General features: G+C 37.4%; 1 protein-coding gene across 5 annotated transcripts in view; it reads left to right on the top strand.

The window, feature by feature from the left end:
• Nucleotides 1-20,238, top strand: part of LOC135205111 (synaptotagmin-15-like) — a 281,770-nt gene that overhangs the window by 220,867 nt on the left and 40,665 nt on the right. For all 5 annotated transcript variants that reach the window (XM_064235455.1, XM_064235452.1, XM_064235454.1 and 2 more), the window contains exon 3: nt 16,327-16,540. In XM_064235455.1, coding sequence (XP_064091525.1) covers nt 16,327-16,540 — 214 coding nt within the window. The remainder of the gene's footprint in view (nt 1-16,326; nt 16,541-20,238) is intronic.

The raw sequence follows: 20,238 nt of genomic DNA, 5'->3' as shown, positions 1-20,238 counted from the left end.
ATAAATATAAAAAAAGCTGTTTTTATTTTTTTTTTATTAATTGTGTTGAGAATAAACGATATTCTTGAATATATTGTACAACTTTCCAATCCATATATACTATATATATATATATATATATATATATATATATATATATATATATATATATATATATATATATATATATATAGTACATTTTCTTTCAGGAGCTTCATCTCATCCGGTAAATAGGAATCGTTTACGTTAACTGGTTTTATTCTTCCCCTGTAATCTCCTGTGCTTAAAGTCTCTGCATATATTACTCTGGGATCGCAGGACGATATGAAGGATTGAAGTGTCCTCCTTTGTTCGAAATAAGTGGACGGTCATCTGTCATTTCCTGGTTTTTTCCAGGTATTAATTCGGTCTATTTCCACTCTTACCAGACCCCCATAGTCTGTTGCAAGCTCATAGTGCCTTGTTTTGGGATGAACAGGTAGACCTGAATCATAAAGAATTGCAAAGTTTCTTATGAGCGAATGTATATTCTTTGTTGGCTGTTTAGCCAACCACTCCACTAGAGAGGAAATGATTTCTTCCTTTGGAAATCAGTATTTTGTCAGTCTCCTTCCCTTCCCCGGAAGCCAAACTTTTATAAAAACACCCCTTCGTCGAGCAAGTTCGTTTTTCCCGCACAGTTTAACCAACCACTCCATTAGAGAAGAACGATTCCCCCCCCCCCCCCCCCCCCCCCCCCCCCCCCCCCCCCCCCCCCCCCCCCCCCCCCCCCCCCCCCCCCCACCCCCCCCCCCCCCCCCCCCCCCCCCCCCCCCCCCCCCCCCCCATGGGAACCAGAAATTTATAATTCTCCTTCCCTTCCCCACTGAGAAACCAGAATTTCATAAACGCCCTCTCGACGAAACAAATCTCAAGTTATTTTGCACTCAGTTTAACCAACCACACCGTTAGAGAAGCACGATTTCCCACCTTTGAAAACCAGAAAATTATAATTCTCCTTCCCATCCTCCCTGAGAAACCAGAATTTAATAAACGCCCCTTCGACGAAACAAGTCTAAGGTTATTTTGTACGCAGTTTAACCAACCACACCGTTATAGAAGCACGATTCCCCCCCCCCCCCCTCATTGGAAACCAGAAATCTATCATTCTCCTTCCCTTCCCCACTGAGAAACCAGAATTTCATAAACGCCCCCTCGACGAAACAAATCTCAAGTTATTTTGCACGCAGTTTAAACAACCACTCCATTAGAGAAGCTCAATTTTTCCTATGGAAACCAGACCTTTATAAGTCGCCTTTAACACCTTCCCCTTCCCCCCGCCCGCCCGCCCCCAGTCGCCAGAATTTTATAAACGCCCCTCTCCTCGCGAAATAAAAACAAGAAATAAAATTCGGAATCGCTCATCCACTGGAATCATAAATAGTCATGAATACCATTCACTAAATCACTGTTAATTATGCGAATCTCTTTGTCTCAGTGCCCATACCAACCCTCATACTTCCCCCCTGCCCCCCTTCTCCCTCCCCTCGCCATTCCCCTCTTTATACCCCCAACCGGTCACTCTCCCTTGCTAAATACTTTGCATAAGAGAGCGATTAACATTGAGATTAGGTAGGTTTGACGTCAAAGGGACCTCTCTCTCTCTCTCTCTCTCTCTCTCTCTCTCTCTCTCTCTCTCTCTCTCTCTGTAAATATATTGCCTCCCATATTTTATATTCAGATGGAATCTCTGGCTTTTGTTTATATCTGTAAGTAGGTGTATTATTTGTATGAGATGTTATATTGATAGAAATGATAAATATTCTTAATATTTATTTACATATTATTAAAATATTGAATTAAGGAAGTTCTGATCACTGTTAGAATGGATTGTATGCTGAGAAAAGCCCTTATTTGTCTCCCATTAAAATGTGTATTTAAATTTTTTTAAATAAAGGTCGTTGACTCATTGCAACACTTTCGACTCTGACTGTGATATCTGTCGCGTTTCTTCATCAATAAAAAATACGAATCTTTGACAAACATCAATTTATTATCGCATCAAATTTTCTTGACTTGGGAGCTGTGTTTTCCTACCCACTCTTGTGCGACGTCATTGAATATTTATTTTCCTTTCATGATTCAGTAGTTTGTTTTTTTAGCGTGATTCATTCATGGCAAGGTGAATATTTCTCTCTCTCTCTCTCTCTCTCTCTCTCTCTCTCTCTCTCTCTCTCTCTCTCTCTCTCTCAGGTAGAATATAAGACGTATTACTCATACTTGTCATAGTAAACATCTGATGCATAGCTTGTGTCAATGTTAAAAGCGAGAGATGTCTCTTTTCCACACCTGTTTACGATACACCTGTTGCATGAATTACCACAGGTGCACCTGTGCTAAAATTGTCTCTTTTTGTCAGGCACGTTTTCATACCTGTGGCATGACACCTGCGTAGCTTGCTTGTTACACGAAATATCTCCTTCGTGCTTGTAGCACGAACACCTGTTGCTTACCTTTTGTGTCAGTTTTTAGCACACCTGTCACAGGAGCACCTGTTGCTTGACCTTGTCAAGTAACATTTGTTTTGAGGGCTAAGATGTTCAGTAGCGTGTTTGAGGACCTATCTCTTGCAGGTGTACCAATGCAGGTATGACAATGAGAGACTATTAATATAGACGTTTGCAAAAGAGCCACGCCCCCTCCCTCACTCGTTATTAAAATTAACTATAAACTATGAGGAAACACAACAAGTGTCTATTAGTAAAATAAAACCATATCCTCAGGCAGGAATATAAGTCCTCCGGGGTTAATTATAATTGATCATTTAGCCCAAAAGCAAAAAAACTATTCGAATATCCAGCATCATCCCAATCACTTCGACATTAATCTCTGTAAACCAATTAAAAATGCAAGCAATTCGACTCAGCACAGAGAGATGGACAGCTTCCAATATTGGAAGGATGAGTGGGAAATAAAATGTTTGTAAGTGAGAGTCGAGAGTTCGTGGTATGATTTGCAATCATCTGGAATATCATGTGAATTTGCACCAATACTGAAGGGTTTTCATTAATGAATATATCAGATATTTGCACCTATATGGAAGGGAGTTCCTTTAGCATCAAGTAATTGCTCTTATCAATACGTCACTTAATAAAAAGTATAAAGTCGAAAGCGACTTGAAAGCGAGTTCCCAGAACTCTTTTGCTGGGTACTTGTTGTGCCCATCTCTCTTTCTGTGATCAGCGGTGATCAATTTGATGACATTTATTATTAAAGATCCTCACAGATCTTCTTGTTAATGACATTGCTGTCTCATCTGGATGAGTCAGTGATTATTATTGAATGCATAGGGGCCACCGGTGGATATGTTTCTCTCTCTCTCTCTCTCTCTCTCTCTCTCTCTCTCTCTCTCTCTCTCTCTCTCTTTCCCATGTAGAATCATTTGTCATTGATTACAGCTCTCTCTCTCTCTCTCTCTCTCTCTCTCTCTCTCTCTCTCTCTTCCCATGTAGATTCATTTGTCATTTGATTATAGCTCTCTCTCTCTCTTCTCTCTCTCTCTCTCTTCTCTCTTCTCTCTCTCTCTCTCTCGCTATTCCCATGTAGAATCATTGTCATTGATTATAGCTCTCTCTCTCTCTCTCTCTCTCTCTCTCTCTCTCTCTCTCTCTATATATATATATATATATATATATATATATATATATATATATATATATATATATATCCCATCTTGCTTGGTGAGACGTTCCTGCGCGAAGTCAGATTAATCAACAGATATCACAAGTTTAACATACGTCTAGAATTTGAGAAATATCTAGAAGTGTTCGTGAACTATCGGTGATAAGATTAGTGTGAAAATAGTAGGCTAAAGCGTCTTCTAAGTTAGTTTATCAAGTGAAATACTGTAAATCAGAACAAGATGGCAGTAAGTTCCAACTGCGGGAAAAAATGGCGAGATTTAGCTTGCTTGGCAAATTCGCAATACGATGAGGTAGCAGGAAGGGAACTGGCATTTCTCATCTATGAGATCAGCAACAGTCCTAACCAAAAAGATACAAAAGCATTCATAGATATATTAGAAGGATATAATCCTTCAAACTGGAACAAATCAACTGAAAACATCTTGAAAATAATTGAAGAAGTTCCAAATAAAATCCAAGTGGTCAAGAGAACTCATAAAGAAAATATACCTAAACCAAACATATTCCGACAAAGAAAATGAATAAGGTGAACCTTGTGAATATCCTAATTGATGCATTAGGAAAAAGAATGCCAAAAGCATGTAAACTGTGTAAGGTGTGGTATAGCATAGTTAATCCACAAAAACCTAATCAGAAAATGTGCTGCATGCAACATTCCGACCCATCCACAGTGTGCTGAGGTAATGCAAGATATGAGAAAAGACACAAGAAATTTTTGCTCAACATGTCTACCATGGATAGACAATGTTATTAAATCAAGATTGAATGTACAAATAGTTGAGGATGAAGAAGAAGAAGAAGAGGAAGAGGAAGAGGAAGAGGAAGAAGAAGAAGAAGAAGAAGAAGAAGAAAACGGAAGAGAAGTAGTAAACAAAACTGAAATAACAGAAAAAGATAAGGAAAACAAAGAACAAGATAAAAGTATGGATGCAGAGATACTCATTGATACTACATATGAGGCTATAAAGCAGCATACCTACGAAGAAATAAATTACGATATGACAACACAAAAGAAAATCCCGAAGAGGCTCTACCCAGATCTACACAATGACGGGAAAGAGGAAAAAATATACAAAAAAGACAAAGTCTGCAACCTTTTGAAAAGAGGGAATTGCAGATTTGGAGAAAAATGTTACTACAAACATCCTAAGGTATGTCACAACTATGAAATATATGGTAAATGTGCATACCTAGATGGCTATGAGGATGATTGCAGAGATCTACATCCAAAAATATGCAAAAACCTAAAAGAAGGAAAAGGATGTAAGTTCGACAAAAAAATGTAAATATATGCACCCTGTAGCCATGAAACATAATCAAATAAATAACCAATCAAGTAATAAAATCCAAAATAAGAAAGAAACAAATAAAGAGAGGAATGAAGAATATCAGGTAAAAGAAAAAAGCAAGCCATCAACGAGATATGCAGAGGTGTCAGCAAAAAATTTCAAAGCATCAGCTCCAGGATTCTACTCAAGAGATAATAACTGTTTTTATTATGCAAGAGGATATTGCAGATATGGAGAAAATTGCAGATTCAGACACAAAATGAATAATTATGATGAAGGAAGAACAAATATTATGGAAAAGTTGGATTTTTTAATGTCAGAATTTCTGGAAATGAAAAAAAGAACAACATGCCAGAACAGGAAAGAGACATGGGAAAATCCTTATTATTACCAATATTAAATGAAGGAGAAAACACGCAAACCATCATAGTGATGAATGTGCAGGGTTAAGTTACGAGTAACTCAAAAAGAAAAATAGAGTACTTAGAAGAACTAACCCAAATTGAAAAGAAAATAGATATAATGAATATAAGTGAAACCTGGTATTTCCCAAGAGACTGGGAATGATGATCAAATAAAAGGGTTCCAAACTTATAGATCAGATAGAAAAAATAGGAATCAAGGGGGAACCGCAATATATGGGAAAGACAAAAAACAAGGAAAAATATATGAGAAATATAGTAACTCAGAATGTGAACTAATAGCGGTAGAATTTGATTCTGAAAAAATAATGAACATAGTAATATATAGACCTCCTAATACTAAAGAGTTTGACTTAATAATAGAAAAATTGGTATGATATATGTAGAAATCACAAGGACTGGACTATTCTCCTATCTGGAGACTTCAACTTTCCTTTTCGGTAGACTGGAAAGAACAAATAGGAGATTGTGGATGTACTTATACATATAAAAAAGAGAGTAATAGTAGTGCAGAAGATAAGAGGCAATTCGAAAAGCTATTAGATATGCTTCTAGAATACAACATTCAACAAATAAATCACCTGCCAACAAGAAAGGAAAATACTTTAGACCTAGTATTTGTGAACGAGATGAATTATGTTAAAGAAATAATAGTTTATAATGCGAGTATTTCAGACCATAATGTCATAGAATTAACAGTCCATTCCAAAGCAAGTGAAAACAGAGATAAGCAAGAAATGAAAAAAGTGGGAGGATATGGAAAATACAACTTCTACAGTAAAAAATATAAAATAAAATGGTCAGAAATAAATGAAGAATTAAACAAAGTTTGGGATAACATTTTCGTAAGTGATGACATAAGGGTAAATACGGAGATATTATATAAAATATAAGAGAAAATAGTGGATAAATATATACCGAAGAAGAAAAGTAAATATCAGTCATGCATACCAAGAGACAGAAGGATCTTGTTCCAGAAAGTCAGAAAGTGGAAAAAAGGTCTTGCAAAAGAAAAAAATGCATGGAAAGTTATAGAACTAAAAAGTAAGATAGAAAATGCAGACAAAAGATTATACAATCAAAAGAAAAATGAAAAACGGGACTTGGAAGAAAAAACCCTATTAAATATCAAGCAAACCCCAAAACTATTATACTCATATGCGAAGAAGATGAATAAAAGAAGAATAGAAAATAGGCCCATCTAAGAATTGAAGGGAGATTAACGAATGAAAAAAAAGGAAATTTGCAACATATTGGCAGAACGATATAAGAGAGAATGATATAGAAGTAAGGGAAGAAAATAGTGAATATTTAGCTGACATAGATATTAATGAAGCTGATATTGTGCAGGCTATTAATGAAATTAAAAATGGAGCTGCTGCAGGGCCTGATGGAGTGCCTGCTATTTTGTTAAAGAAAGTAGTTCATTCTATCGCAAAGCCACTTGCAATAGTATTAAGACAAAGTGTAGATACAGGCAAGATTTATGATGAGCACAAATTAGCATATATTACCCCTACTTTCAAAAGTAGATCAAGACTAGAGGCAAGTAATTATAGGCCTGTGAGTCTAACATCACATATTATGAAAGTGTATGAAAGGGTAATGAAGAAAAATATTATGAAACATTTAATAAAAAATAATTGTTTATAAAGGACAACATGGTTTCGTACCCGGAAAAAGTACACAAACCCAACTGTTAGTCCACCGTAAGAACATATTCAAAAATATGAAAAGCGGAAATGAAACAGATGTGGTTTATCTAGACTTTGCAAAAGCTTTTTGACAAAATAGACCATAATATATTAGCGAAGAAAATTAGAAAACACAATATCGTGGATAAAGTAGGAGATGGTTAAAAGAATTTTTACACAACAGAAAACAGATAGTTATTGCAAACGAATGAGAAATCGGATGAAGCCAAGGTAATATCCGGTGTGCCACAAGGTACGGTGTAGCTGCAATACTGTTTGTTATTATGATTGAAGACATAGACAATAATGTGAAGGATTCGGTAGTGAGTAGTTTCGCAGATGACACAAGAATAAGTAGAGAAATTACTTGTGAATGAAGTAGGAACGCGCTACAAAGAGACCTTAACAAAGTATATGATTGGGCAGAGGTAAATAGGAGGTATTTAACTCTGATAAATTTGAATCAATAAATTATGGAGACAGAGAAAGAAAGCTATATGCATATAGGGGACCTAATAATGAGACAATCACAAATAAGGAAGCAGTTAAAGACCTTGGTGTGATGATGAATAGGAACATGTTATGCAATGATCAAATAGCAATTCTGTTGGCAAAATGTAAAGCAAAAATGGGAATGTTTGTTACGGCACTTCAAACAAGAAAAGCTGAACACATGATTATGCTTTATAAAACATATGTTCGTAGTCCACTTGAATATTGCAATATGATATGGTACCCACACTATCAAAAGGATATTGCACAAATAGAGAGTGTACAAAGGTCCTTTACAGCTAGAATAGAAGAAGTTAAAGACCTTGACTACTGGGAAAGACTACAATACCTAAAATTATATAGTCTAGAAAGGAGAAGAGAACGCTACATGATAATTCAGGCATGGAAACAGATAGAAGGAATAGCAGAAAATATCATGGAACTAAAAATATCAGAAAGAGCAAGCAGAGGTAGATTAATAGTGCCCAAAACTATACCAGGAAAAATAAGGAAAGCACACAGGACATTAATCCACTACGCACCAGCATCGATAATGCAGCGTCTATTCAATGCGTTGCCAGCTCATCTGAGGAATATCAGGAGTGAGCGTAGATGTGTTTAAGAATAAGCTCGACAAATATCTAAACTGCATCCCAGACCATCCAAGATTGGAAGATGCAAAATATACCGGAAGATGTACTAGCAACTCTCTGGTAGACATTAGAGGTGCCTCACACTGAGGGACCTGGGGCAACCCGAACGAACTGTAAGGTCTGTAAGGTAAGGTAAGGTCTCTCTCTCTCTCTCTCTCTCTCTGAATCAGCTCTGCATCCCCATAAGGACGTACACCTTAATGTGCTTCCAGATAGAAAGCTTGTTTTAAGGAGAGAGAGAGAGAGAGAGAGAGAGAGAGAGAGAGAGAGAGAGAGAGAGAGAGAGAGAGAGAGAGAGTTTACATCCTCCTCGTATGCACATCGGCGAGAGACGCAGGTATAAGACCGGATTCTAGCAGGAGACTTACATGCCTAAGATCTTAAAGATGCGGAATCCTTCACCCGATTAAAGATTTAAAGGTGGGTGGCCTCAGTATAATATATAAATCTATATATATATATATCTATCTATATATATATATATATATATATAGATATATATATATATATACATATCTTTAGAACGAAAGTATGTAGGTATATATCTCGGCAGAGAGAGACAGAGAGAGAGAGAGAGAGAGAGAGAGAGAATGTAATTCACGTCTCACCATGATACGCGAGTATCAAATCCTATTCACTTTGAGAGAGAGAGAGAGAGAGAGAGAGAGCGAGAGAGAGAGAGAGAGCTTCAAATCCACGCCGAACTATAATATTCGATTATGAAATCCACACTTGTAAGTATTCAGTTTTCTCGCCTCTCTCTCTCTCTCTCTCGCCTGGTGGCCGGAATTCCAAAAATAGCGGGGAGGGGGAATATGGGGTTGTGGGGCAGGGGGGGGGGGGGGGGGGGGGGGGGGGGGGGGGGGTGGGGGGGGATGTCCTACACCATGAGGGACATTCTGTGAATAGACTAGGACGAATGCCTCGGGTGAAGTCCTTGGAATCTGCAACAAATTCCGCACGCTGTGCACTGTAGGCATTCCTCAAGTGTCCTTTGCAGCGTGCGTTCCTCAGGCCCCCTATATGTGCTATAACCCTTTTTCGTTCTTTTACTGTTTACCTACCTCCTTTCATATTCTCTTTCTTCCATCTTACCTGTTGGTACCCTCTCCTTACAATTGATTTATAGTGCAGCTGTTTTGAAGGTTTTTTTCTCTTGTTATATATAAATATATATATATATATATATATATATATATATATATATATATATATATATATATATATATATATATATATATATATATATATAAATTTATATTAACATCGGGCCACAGCAAATGAAGCTATGAAAAAAAAGATTACAGAAAAAGTCAGCGGAATCATTTGATGACTTGGGACACAAGAAGACAGGTACTTACCGCTGTCGTAATTCAAGAGGCGAGTTTTGTGTTCCTTGTGTTGAGTTCCTTTAAGGGTTATTGACTTTGTAAGATAGCTTAAATAAAATGTAGGCAAGACTGCGTATCAACATTGAAATGAACCACATCTCAGACGTTCTACGGACCTGGAATATGTCGTCCATATCTAGCCAAGGCTATGGAGCAGACCAGCAATAGAAGCAGTATAGTTTTGAACCCCACTGGAAGCGGCAGATTTGCCTCGTAGGAAATGGGAGCTTATAGGAATCAGAAAATCAGCCGAGGTAAGTTGATGAGAGGATAAAGACAGTCGTCTTTATGGTGCCAGAGAGGAAATTAGAAATGAAAATCTTTTTTATTTGCTGTCGAAAAATTCGACAATTTGTGTCGACAGGGTCCGAATACTTATTTTTATTTGTTTTTTTTATTGTTTTAATTGTTGTGCACGACTCACGAAATGAAAGGGAAGTGAAAAACAAAGGAAATATGCAAAAATACAATACGTAACCCTTCCCTTAGAACAACAAAGCAGTACAACAAACACATGTTAAAAAAAACCAAACGGCAACAAGAAAAAATAATTGCAAAAAATATCCAGGAAAAAACGGTACGAAATCCTGCAAGAAAACTTGACACAGAGAGAGAGAGAGAGAGAGAGAGAGAGAGAGAGAGAGAGAGAGAGAGAGAGAGAGAGAGAGATGGTGCTTCTCCTCCGCCTGGAGAAGATTATGGAATCCTGGGATCCGAAACCGATATTCCAGCGGGACGAGAATACCGCACGAGTAGTATTATCTTTATCGCCTCTTCTTTCATCCGTGTTTTCGCGTCTGTTTGGACAAGATGGCCGCAAAGGAGAGTCACGATAAACTTTGCTACGAATTGGAGATGATTTGATGCCGACTCTGCCGTACATATTACCGTAAAGTGCATTTGTGTGTGTGTGTGTGTGTGTTTGTCTATGTGAGTCAGGATTGGCAATGATTATATGAAACTGACTTAATCAAGTGATTAAATCATTGATTTTTTCATCTAAAAAAATCATGATTTTAAAATATTATTTATTTTTTTTTTTTAATTTGAAAGCAAACAGATTGAAAAATGTGGGTTGGAGGTTAATAAGAACTTAAGCATAACTGTGATGCATCTATTTATTTTTATATAAAAAAATTTTGCAAGTACGTACTTTATACCCGAAACTGGAAACCTAAAAGATAAATCAATTAGTAATTCTGTCTTAAAATACATTTTGAGGAAAAAAAGGATTGAAAAAAAAACATCCAACAAATAAAAAAAAACAAATAAATAATCAAAATCAAATAAATAAAAAGTCATATAAATATCTTTTTTATTTTTTTTATTTAAAAAAAATCACCAACCCTGATGTGAGTATATGGACGCTAATATAACGATATATAACAGTCGCTAAAATCGTAAATATCTCGTAACAGGTTCTCGAAAGAAGAGAGAGAGAGAGAGAGAGAGAGAGAGAGAGAGAGAGAGAGGTGGGCCGACCTAAAGATTGACCTTTACACTTCTCGCTTATAGCTGGTGATGAGCGTCATGAAGGAAGAAGACACTTCTTTTGTTTTTCTATACGTGGGAGGAGAAAGATGCCTCATCTCTCTCTCTCTCTCTCTCTCTCTCTCTCTCTCTCTCTTCGTCTTGGTTCTTGATGCTTTTGAATGTTATATAATAATGATATTGATAAGGTCATTATATCAAGGAATATATATACGTATATTTATATGTATATAATATACATAATTAATATACTACTTATGAGAATATTTGTTATAGTGCACTTAACTAACACCTCTTTATTTTTAAGCTGGTTACACTTTTGCATTATTTTTTTAGGTCATATTTTTGTTGTTTTAATTAACCAATATGTATAGAATGTATACAAGAAAACATAGAATATAATGGATTATAAACTAATCTTCTAAAGAAACTAATAACTTAAGTGTAACTACTTTTGAGGTTTTCCTCCTGTTACACCTTTCAAAACTGAATGACCTCATAGCTCCCAGTGCTTGGCCTCTGGCCCAAATTCTGTATTGAATTCAGTCCATTGTCTTGACTGCCTTTGCAAAACATGTGGAGCAGAACTTTAAGATTTTTTTTTCTTTCTTTTTCTTTTAAAGTTTGGCCCCTTTTATATACCTTCCGCTGGCCTGATTTGCGCTCAATTCGCCCACCGGTTCAGAAGCTCGATTATGCTGTGCCTGTCTTATCAATAAACCATTAATTAAACTCCTTTGTAAGCGATGTCTTTAGTAAATTGGCGGAAAGCAGTTTAACTTCCACAACTTTCGTGGCCTCGTCAATTGGCCGTGGGAGAGATTGCTTCCAAGTTTACGAAAGGTCTCGTTGTAAAAAAGAAAAAAAATGATGGCATAGTTTAATTTACTTTGGCCTTTCCAGACTGAATTCAGTAACCTAATTCGACGCTTTCCAGACCTGTCTCATGGAGGATATTGAATAGTTAGGCACACAAGTTAGACCCTCAGAAGTTTAAAAGCTCCTACCCCAAGATAATTCACTTTTTATTGTGACATTTACTTCTATTCTTTGCTATTTATTGCTTTATCTTTTGTTCCCCTGTCTGATAAGTGTGTTTCTTAATACCCTCTGCACTATATATTCAATTGAACGCCGTATTCTTTGGAAGTTTGAATTTGAAGATAATGTTCTTTGGAAGCTTGACTTTTCAAGTCAGTTGCCCCCTTTGGTGGACTTATATGAATAGGCGTTTATCTGCCGAATAATAATAATAATAATAATAATAATAATAATAATAATAATAATAATAATAATAATAATAATAATAATAATAATAATACAAACATGCAACATGGCTCCAGGAAGTCAAGGAAGAAGAAACAGGGAGAATAAAACAAAGATTCACAGAGATCACGACAGACACAGTCAGACACCAACTAAGAAAATGCCAAACTGGAAAGCCCAAGGTGCCCCCGATGAAGTCCATGGATACTGGCTCAAAAACTTCTAGGCCCTACACCCACGAATAGCAGAACAACTCCAGCATTGTATCACAAATCACCCTGCGCCCAAATGGATGACCCAGGAAGAACATCCTTAGTACAAAAAGACAAGAGTTAGGGAAATAAAGCCAGTAACTACAGGCCTATCACCTGCCTACCAATAATGTGGAAGTTACTAACAAGTCATCAGTAAAAGGCTACACCAACTACCTTAGAGGCTGAGGACAAAACCACCTTCCCCTCCCTCCAACAGAAAGGCTTGCCAGAAGGAAGTGTAGGGGCACAAAAGACCGGCTCCTGATAGACAAAATGGTAATAAAGAAACAGTAGGAGAAGGAAGAAAAAACCAACCTAAGCATGGCATTGATAGACTATAAGAAAGCCTTCGACATGATACCACACACATGGCTAATAGAATGCCTGAAAATATATGGGGCAGAGGAAAACACCATCAGCTTCCTCAAAAATATAATGCGCAACTGGAATACAATACTTACAAGCTCTGGAATAAGACTAGGAGAGGTGAATATCAGGAGATGGATCTTCCAGGGCGAATCACTGTCCCCACTACACTTCGTAGTAGCCATGATTCCCATGACAAAAGCACTGCAGAACACGGATGACGCCGGGTACCAACTCAAGAAAAGAGGCAACAGAATTAACCATCTGATATTCATTGACGACATCAAGCTGTATGGTAAGAGCATCTAGGAAATAGATATCCTAATCCAGACTGTAAGGATTGTATCAAGGGACATCAGGATGGAGTTTGGAATAGAAAAATGCGCCTTAGTCAACATACAAAAGGGCAAAGTAACAAGGACTGAAGGGATAAAGCTACCAGATGGGAGCAACATTAGACACAGATGAGACGGGATACAAATACCTGGGAATAATGGAAAGAGGGGATATAAAACACCAAGAGATGAAGGACACGATCAAGAAAGATTATATGCAGACTCAAGGCGATACTCAAGTCAAAACTCAACGCAGGAAATATGATAAAAGCCATAAACACATGGGCAGTGCTAGTAATCAGATACAGCGCAGGAATAGTGGAATGGACGAAGGCAGAACTCCGCAGCATAGACCAGAAAACGAGGAAACATATGACAATACACAAAGCGTTACACCCAAGAGCAAATATGGACAGACTATACATAACACGAAAGGAAGGAGGGAGAGAACTACTAAGTATAGAGAATTGCGTCAACATCAAGAACAGAGCACCAGGGCAATATCTGGAAACCAGTGAAGACGAGTGGCTAAAGAGTGCATGGGAAGAAGGACTGATAAAAGTAGACGAAGACCCAGAAATATACAGACAGGAGAATGACAAAAGAACAGAGGACTGGCACAACAAACCAATGCACAGACAATGCATAAGACAGACTAAAGAACTAGCCAAGATCAGGCCCCAAGAACCAGATATGTTCAAAGAACGATAGATGGAAATAACATCTCTCCCATATGTAGGAAGTGCAATACGAAAAATGAAACCATAAACCACATAGCAAGCGAATGTCCGGCACTTGCACAGAACCTGTACAAAAAGAGGCATGATTCAGTGGCAAAAGCCCTCCACTGGAGCCTGTGCAAGAAACACTAGCTACCTTGCAGTAATATAAGTGGTACGAGCACCAACCTGAAGGCGTGATAGAAAACGATCTGTCAAAAATCCTCTGGGACTGTGGTATCAGAACAGATAGGGTGATACCAGCAAATATACCAGACGTGACGTTGATTGACAAAATCAAGAAGAAAGTATCACTCATTGATGTCGCAATACCATAGGACACCAGAGTTGAAGAGAAAGAGAGGGAAAAAATGGATAAGTATCAAGACCTGATAATAGAAATAAGAAGGATATGGGATATGCCAGTGGAAATTGTACCCATAATCATAGGAACACTAGACACGATCCCAAGATCCCTGAAAAGAAATCTGGAAAAGCTAGAGGCTGAAGTAGCTCCAGGACTCATGCGGAAGAGTGTGATCCTAGAAACGGCACACATAGTAAGAAGAGTGATGGACTCCTAAGGAGGCAGGATGCAACCCGGAACCCTACACTTTAAGTACCACCCAGTCGAATTGGAGGACTGCGATAGACAAAAAAAAAAAATAATAATAATAATGATAATGTTCATGGGGGACATCAAGCTGTATGGTAAGAGCATCAAGGAAATAGATACATTAATCCAGACTGTAAAGATTGTATCTGGGGACATCAGGATGGAGTTTGGAATAGAAAAATGCTTCTTAGTCAACATACAAAAGGGCAAAGTAACAAGGACTGAAGGGATAAAGCTACCAGATGGTAACAACATCAAACACATAGATGACACGGGATACAAATACCTGGGAATAATGGAAGGAGGGGATATAAAACATCAAGAGATGAAGGACACGATCAGGAAGAATATATGCAGAGACTCAAGGCGATACTCAAATAGTGGAATGGACGAAGGCAGAACTTCACAGCATAGACCAGAAAACGAGGGAAAGGAAACATATGACAATACACAAAGCACTACACCCAAGAGCAGATACGGACAGACTATACATAACACGAAAAGATGGAGGGAGGGGACTACTAAGCATAGAGGACTGCGTCAACATCGAGAACAGGGCACTGGGGCGATATATGAAAACCAGTGAAGACGAGTGGCTCAAGAGTGCATAGGAAGAAGGACTGATAAAAGTAGACGAAGACCCAGAAATATACAGAGACAGGAGAAAGACAAGCAGAGCAGAGGGATGGCATAACAAACCAATGCACGGACAATACATGAGACAGACTAAGAACTAGCCAGCGATGACACGTGGCAATGGCTACTGAGGGGAGAGCTGAAGAAGGAAACTGAAGGAATGATAACAGCGGCACAAGATCAGGCCTTAAGAACCAGGTTTGTCCAAAGAACGATAGATGGAAATAATATCTCTCCCATATGTAGGAAGTGCAATACGAAAAATGAAACCATAAACCACATAAAGCGAATGCCCGGCACTTGCACAGAACCAGTACAAAAAGAAGCATGATTCAGTAGCAAAAAGCCCTCCACAGGAGCCTGTGCAAGAAACACCAGCTACCTTGCAGTAATAAGTGGTACGAACACAACCTGAAGGAGTGATAAAAGAAAACGATCATGGCCAAAAATCCCCTCCGGGGCTGTGGTATCAGAACCAGATAGGGCGGTGATACCAGCAAATATACCAGACGTGACGTTGATTGACAAAATCAAGAAGAAAGTATCACTCATTGATGTCGCAATACCATGGGACACTAGAGTTGAAGAGAACGAGAGGGAAAAAATGGATAAGTATCAAGACCTGATAATAGAAATAAGAAGAATATGGGATATGCCAGTGGAAATTGTACCCATAATCATAGGAGCACTAGGCACGATCCCAAGATCCCTGAAAAGGAATCTAGAAAAACTAGAGCTGGTAGTAGCTCCAGGACTGATGCAGAAGAGTGTGATCCTAGAAACGGCGCACATAGTAAGAAAAGTGATGGACTCCTAAGGAGGCAGGATGCAACCCGGAACCCCACACTATAAATACCACCCAGTCGAATTGGAGAATAAAATAATAATAATAATAATAATAATATTAATTCGTCATTTGCAAGACCCAATGCTAATATGAGTATTTTTTTAATATAATAATAATAATAATAATAATAATAATAATAATAATAATAATAATAATAATAATAATAATAATAATAATACCTCCACCATTCCAGGAACCATGATAACGGCAGGCGACGGGGTAGGGGTGTGGACTGAGAGCCAGATGGCCGTCACCATGGTCGCTATCTTTGGCGGCGTGGGCGTGGCCGTCGTGGTGGTCATCGCGGGCGTGTGGGCGGCCAGGCGGTGGGTGGACAGGAAGAATAACGAAGAACGACAGCAGATTCTCCTGTGGCCGGGCGCGGGCGTGCAGCCTCACAGTTTCCAGTGAGTAGAAGTTTGCAGTTTTATTTTTCTTCTTTTCCAGGTAATTGCTTTCCAGTTTCGGTGTGAGTGGGGAAGTAAGGTTGTTTATTCCCCTTTTTCGTGTTTCAGATTGTTTGTTTATGTGTATTTGTGTATATTTAACAAGTCCTTCCTTTTTGAGATATGTTTATTTATGTTTATTTGTGTATATTTACCAACAAGTCCTTCCTTTCTGAGATACCCGTACTTGTTATTGTATCTGGAAAAGGTACCGCATCATATTCTGGAAGGTTATGACTCTGTGCCTTGGCATTCTGGAAAGTGCAGCGTCTCATTCTGGAAGGTTATGACGCTGGAAAGGTAGTACAGCATCTATTCAGGAAAATCATGACGCCATATTCTGGAAGGTTGTGACTTTGTACCTTGGCTTTCTGGAAAGTACAGCGTCTCATTCTGGAAGGTTATGACGCTGGAAAGGTAGTACAGCGTCTATTCTGGAAGATCATGACACCGTACCTTCATAACCTGGAAGACAAGCGTCATATTCTGGAAGAGCATGACACCGTACCTTCAAATTCTGGAAGGCACCACGTCATATTCTGGAAGATCATGACGCTGTACATTCATAATGTGGAAGGCACAGCTGTCATAATCTTCCAGAATATGACGCTTCGGAAGGTTTTTGAAAGTAGCCAAAATTTCCAGAATACGACACGCTGGAAAAGTAAACGTCATACTTTGAAAAGCACCCGAAGGCTCTTGTCCCCCAGCTGAAATAGTGTTTGCTGTATAAAGTGCTAATAAAGTACACTATTATTTAAGATTAATATAATTTTACAGACAGGAAGGGTTTATATAACCCATAAACATACGTAAACAAAAAGAAATGCAGTTGTAACCCCGTAGTAAATCATATAACATTGATAAGAAAGTGAGGTCCCAGATTACATCGTAAGTGACCAAGGTAGGTATAGGGTAGTATCCCATTGAATTGACGATTGAGACCGTTTTTTACATTGAGGTAAGCGTCCTCAGAGAAAACGAGAATTTTATTCCTAATGATATACTAAAGCAGCTGCTTCTCTCGTCTGTTTGAGTTAGTGGGGGTTCTAAGGTCTCTCTCTCTCTCTCTCTCTCTCTCTCTCTCTCTCTCCTCTCTCCTCTCTCCTCTCTCTCTCTCTCTCTCTAAATAAATAAATAAATAAATAAATAAATAAATAAATAAACAAATAAATAAATAAAATGTGTGTTTGCTGTGTTTGTGCAATAACATTGTTACTACTTCTAAGAAACACGTCATATAATACAAGTGTAGGTGTACACTTAAAGTAGATGTGTTTGTGTTTATGTATATTATTTTATATAATAGCAAATTATATTGTATATTATATTATATACATAATTTTCATAAACACACACTAAGCAGGTGATGGTTACTCATTAGTGACAGCTAATTTGATTTTGTTAAATAAGCAAATCGGCAAAAACAATTTTGATTTCAGTACATCATTAAAATAACAGTTTTTTATGTCGTTACAACATAAAATCAAAAGTAGACTTAATATCGTCACAACGAAAAACAATTTGATGTCATTACATCACAAAATCAAAAGAAAATTTTGATATCGTTACATCAGCGAAAAGAATTTTTGATTTCAATGCGTCATAAATTTTTTTTATGTTATCACATCACAAAATAAATAAAAAAAATTTATTTCAATACATAAATTTTTTTTTTCAAGTCAAAAAGAATTTTGATTTCGTCACAGCGAAAACAATTTTGATTTCAATACATCATAAAACAATTCTGATTTCGTCACATCGGTGAAAACAATCTTGATTTCAATACATAAAATTTTTTTATGTCATTACATCACAAAATAAAAAAAATATTTTATTTCGTCACAGCGTAGACAATTTTGAATTCAATACATCATAAAAAAGCAATTCTGATTTCGTCTCATCAGCGAAAACAATTTTGATTTCAATACATCATAAAAAACAATTTTGATGTCATTACATCACAAAATAAAAAAAAAAATAATTTTGATTTCGTCACAGCGTAGACAATTTTGAATTCGATACATCATAAAAAAAAAAAAAATCTGATTTCGTCACATCAGCGAAAACAATTTTGATTTTAATACATCATAAAAAACAATTTTAACGTCATTACATCACAAAATCAAAAAACAATTTTGATTTCGGCATACCAACGAAAACTGTTTCGATCTCACAGCACGAAAGTTAAAAAAAAAACAAAAACAAAAAAACAAAAAAACACATACACACACTTTTATGTCCATCCTGTCATAGTCAGCTGTGGCCTTGAAAGTCTCTCTCTCTCTCTCTCTCTCTCTCTTTCCAAGGACAGAAAAATATTCTCTCTTTTCTTCGAATATTCTCAGTTTGTTGCTTTACCTGTTAAACCTACTGTAACGTTTTTCTTTTTTGTGATGTTGTTTATCTATGATGTTTTCCCGTGATGTTTTGCCAGCATTTTCGTCTGGAAAGTGATGTTTTTCGTACTGGAAAATATTTGCGTTATGTGACGAAGGATTTATAAAAATGAATAAAATTCGCCGCACTTTATTTGGTATTCGTGTGTAGATTTCACCACGAAAGTTTTTCGCTAAATTGATTTCAGTACCGGTACCCAAGACCAATTTTAATATCCTCATTTTAAGCATTACTTTCGGTACTTCCACCCAAAATACTGGGGCATTTGATCATCGCAATGAATTTAACATAACAAGACAGATTTCCTGAAGTTTTCGATTGATTTTGTACCAGACATCTTGCTAAGATACTTGCCCCTAAATCATGGATTCACTGGATACTATCTAAGTATTTGAACACAGCTGTTTGGGCCTAGATACCAAATGTCCCCAAATAACTAAATACCAAACGCTGTTTCATGCCTTTGGCTTCCTATTACTTAGCTGTCCAACTTCTCTGACAGCTGTCTTGGTTTGATTTTCGACCCTCATTTGAGAATATATCACTTCAGTCAGGCTGATGAGACTGTAGATATGTAAGTCGGTGGCCTACGTGAATGATTTTTAGGTAATATCAGTAATTATACTAAAGAGTCCTTTAGGTTTTTGCTACGTTTTTTGCTTCAGAAAAGGCAATGAAATAATTTACTGTCATATTCATCTCTCAATTGATAATCAAACTCTTATTGAGCCTGTACATGTATGCCAAACATTACGTAGTTTAAGAATTCCCCAAAACTGCTCACTTATCAAGAATTCCCCAAAACAGCTCACTTATCAAGAATCCCCCTAAACTTGTCACTTATCAAGAATTCCCAAGACTGCTCATTTATCAAGAATTCCCTAAAAACAGCTGACTTATCAAGAATTCCCCCAAAACAGCTGACTTACCAAGTATTCCCCAAAACAGCTGACTTATCAAGAATTCCCCAAAACTTCTCACTTATCAAGAATTCCCCAAACATCTCACTTATCAAGAATTCCCCAAAAACATCTGACTTATCAAGAATTCCCCAAAACAGCTGACATCAAGAATTCCCCAAAAACAGCTCACTTACCAAGAATTCCCCGAAACAGCTCGCTTATCAAGAATTCCACAAAACATCTCACTTATCGAGAATTCCCGGGACTCCTCACTCACAAGTCCCCAAGAGGTTTAAGCAAAGTTATGAATTCAAAGCCTATAATGCAAAGGACTTATTATCCTCCATGGACTGCTTT

This window comes from Macrobrachium nipponense, chromosome 48 (assembly GCF_015104395.2).
Source record: "Macrobrachium nipponense isolate FS-2020 chromosome 48, ASM1510439v2, whole genome shotgun sequence".
Lineage (NCBI taxonomy): Eukaryota > Metazoa > Arthropoda > Malacostraca > Decapoda > Palaemonidae > Macrobrachium > Macrobrachium nipponense.
This window is presented reverse-complemented; position numbering and strand designations above follow the sequence as displayed.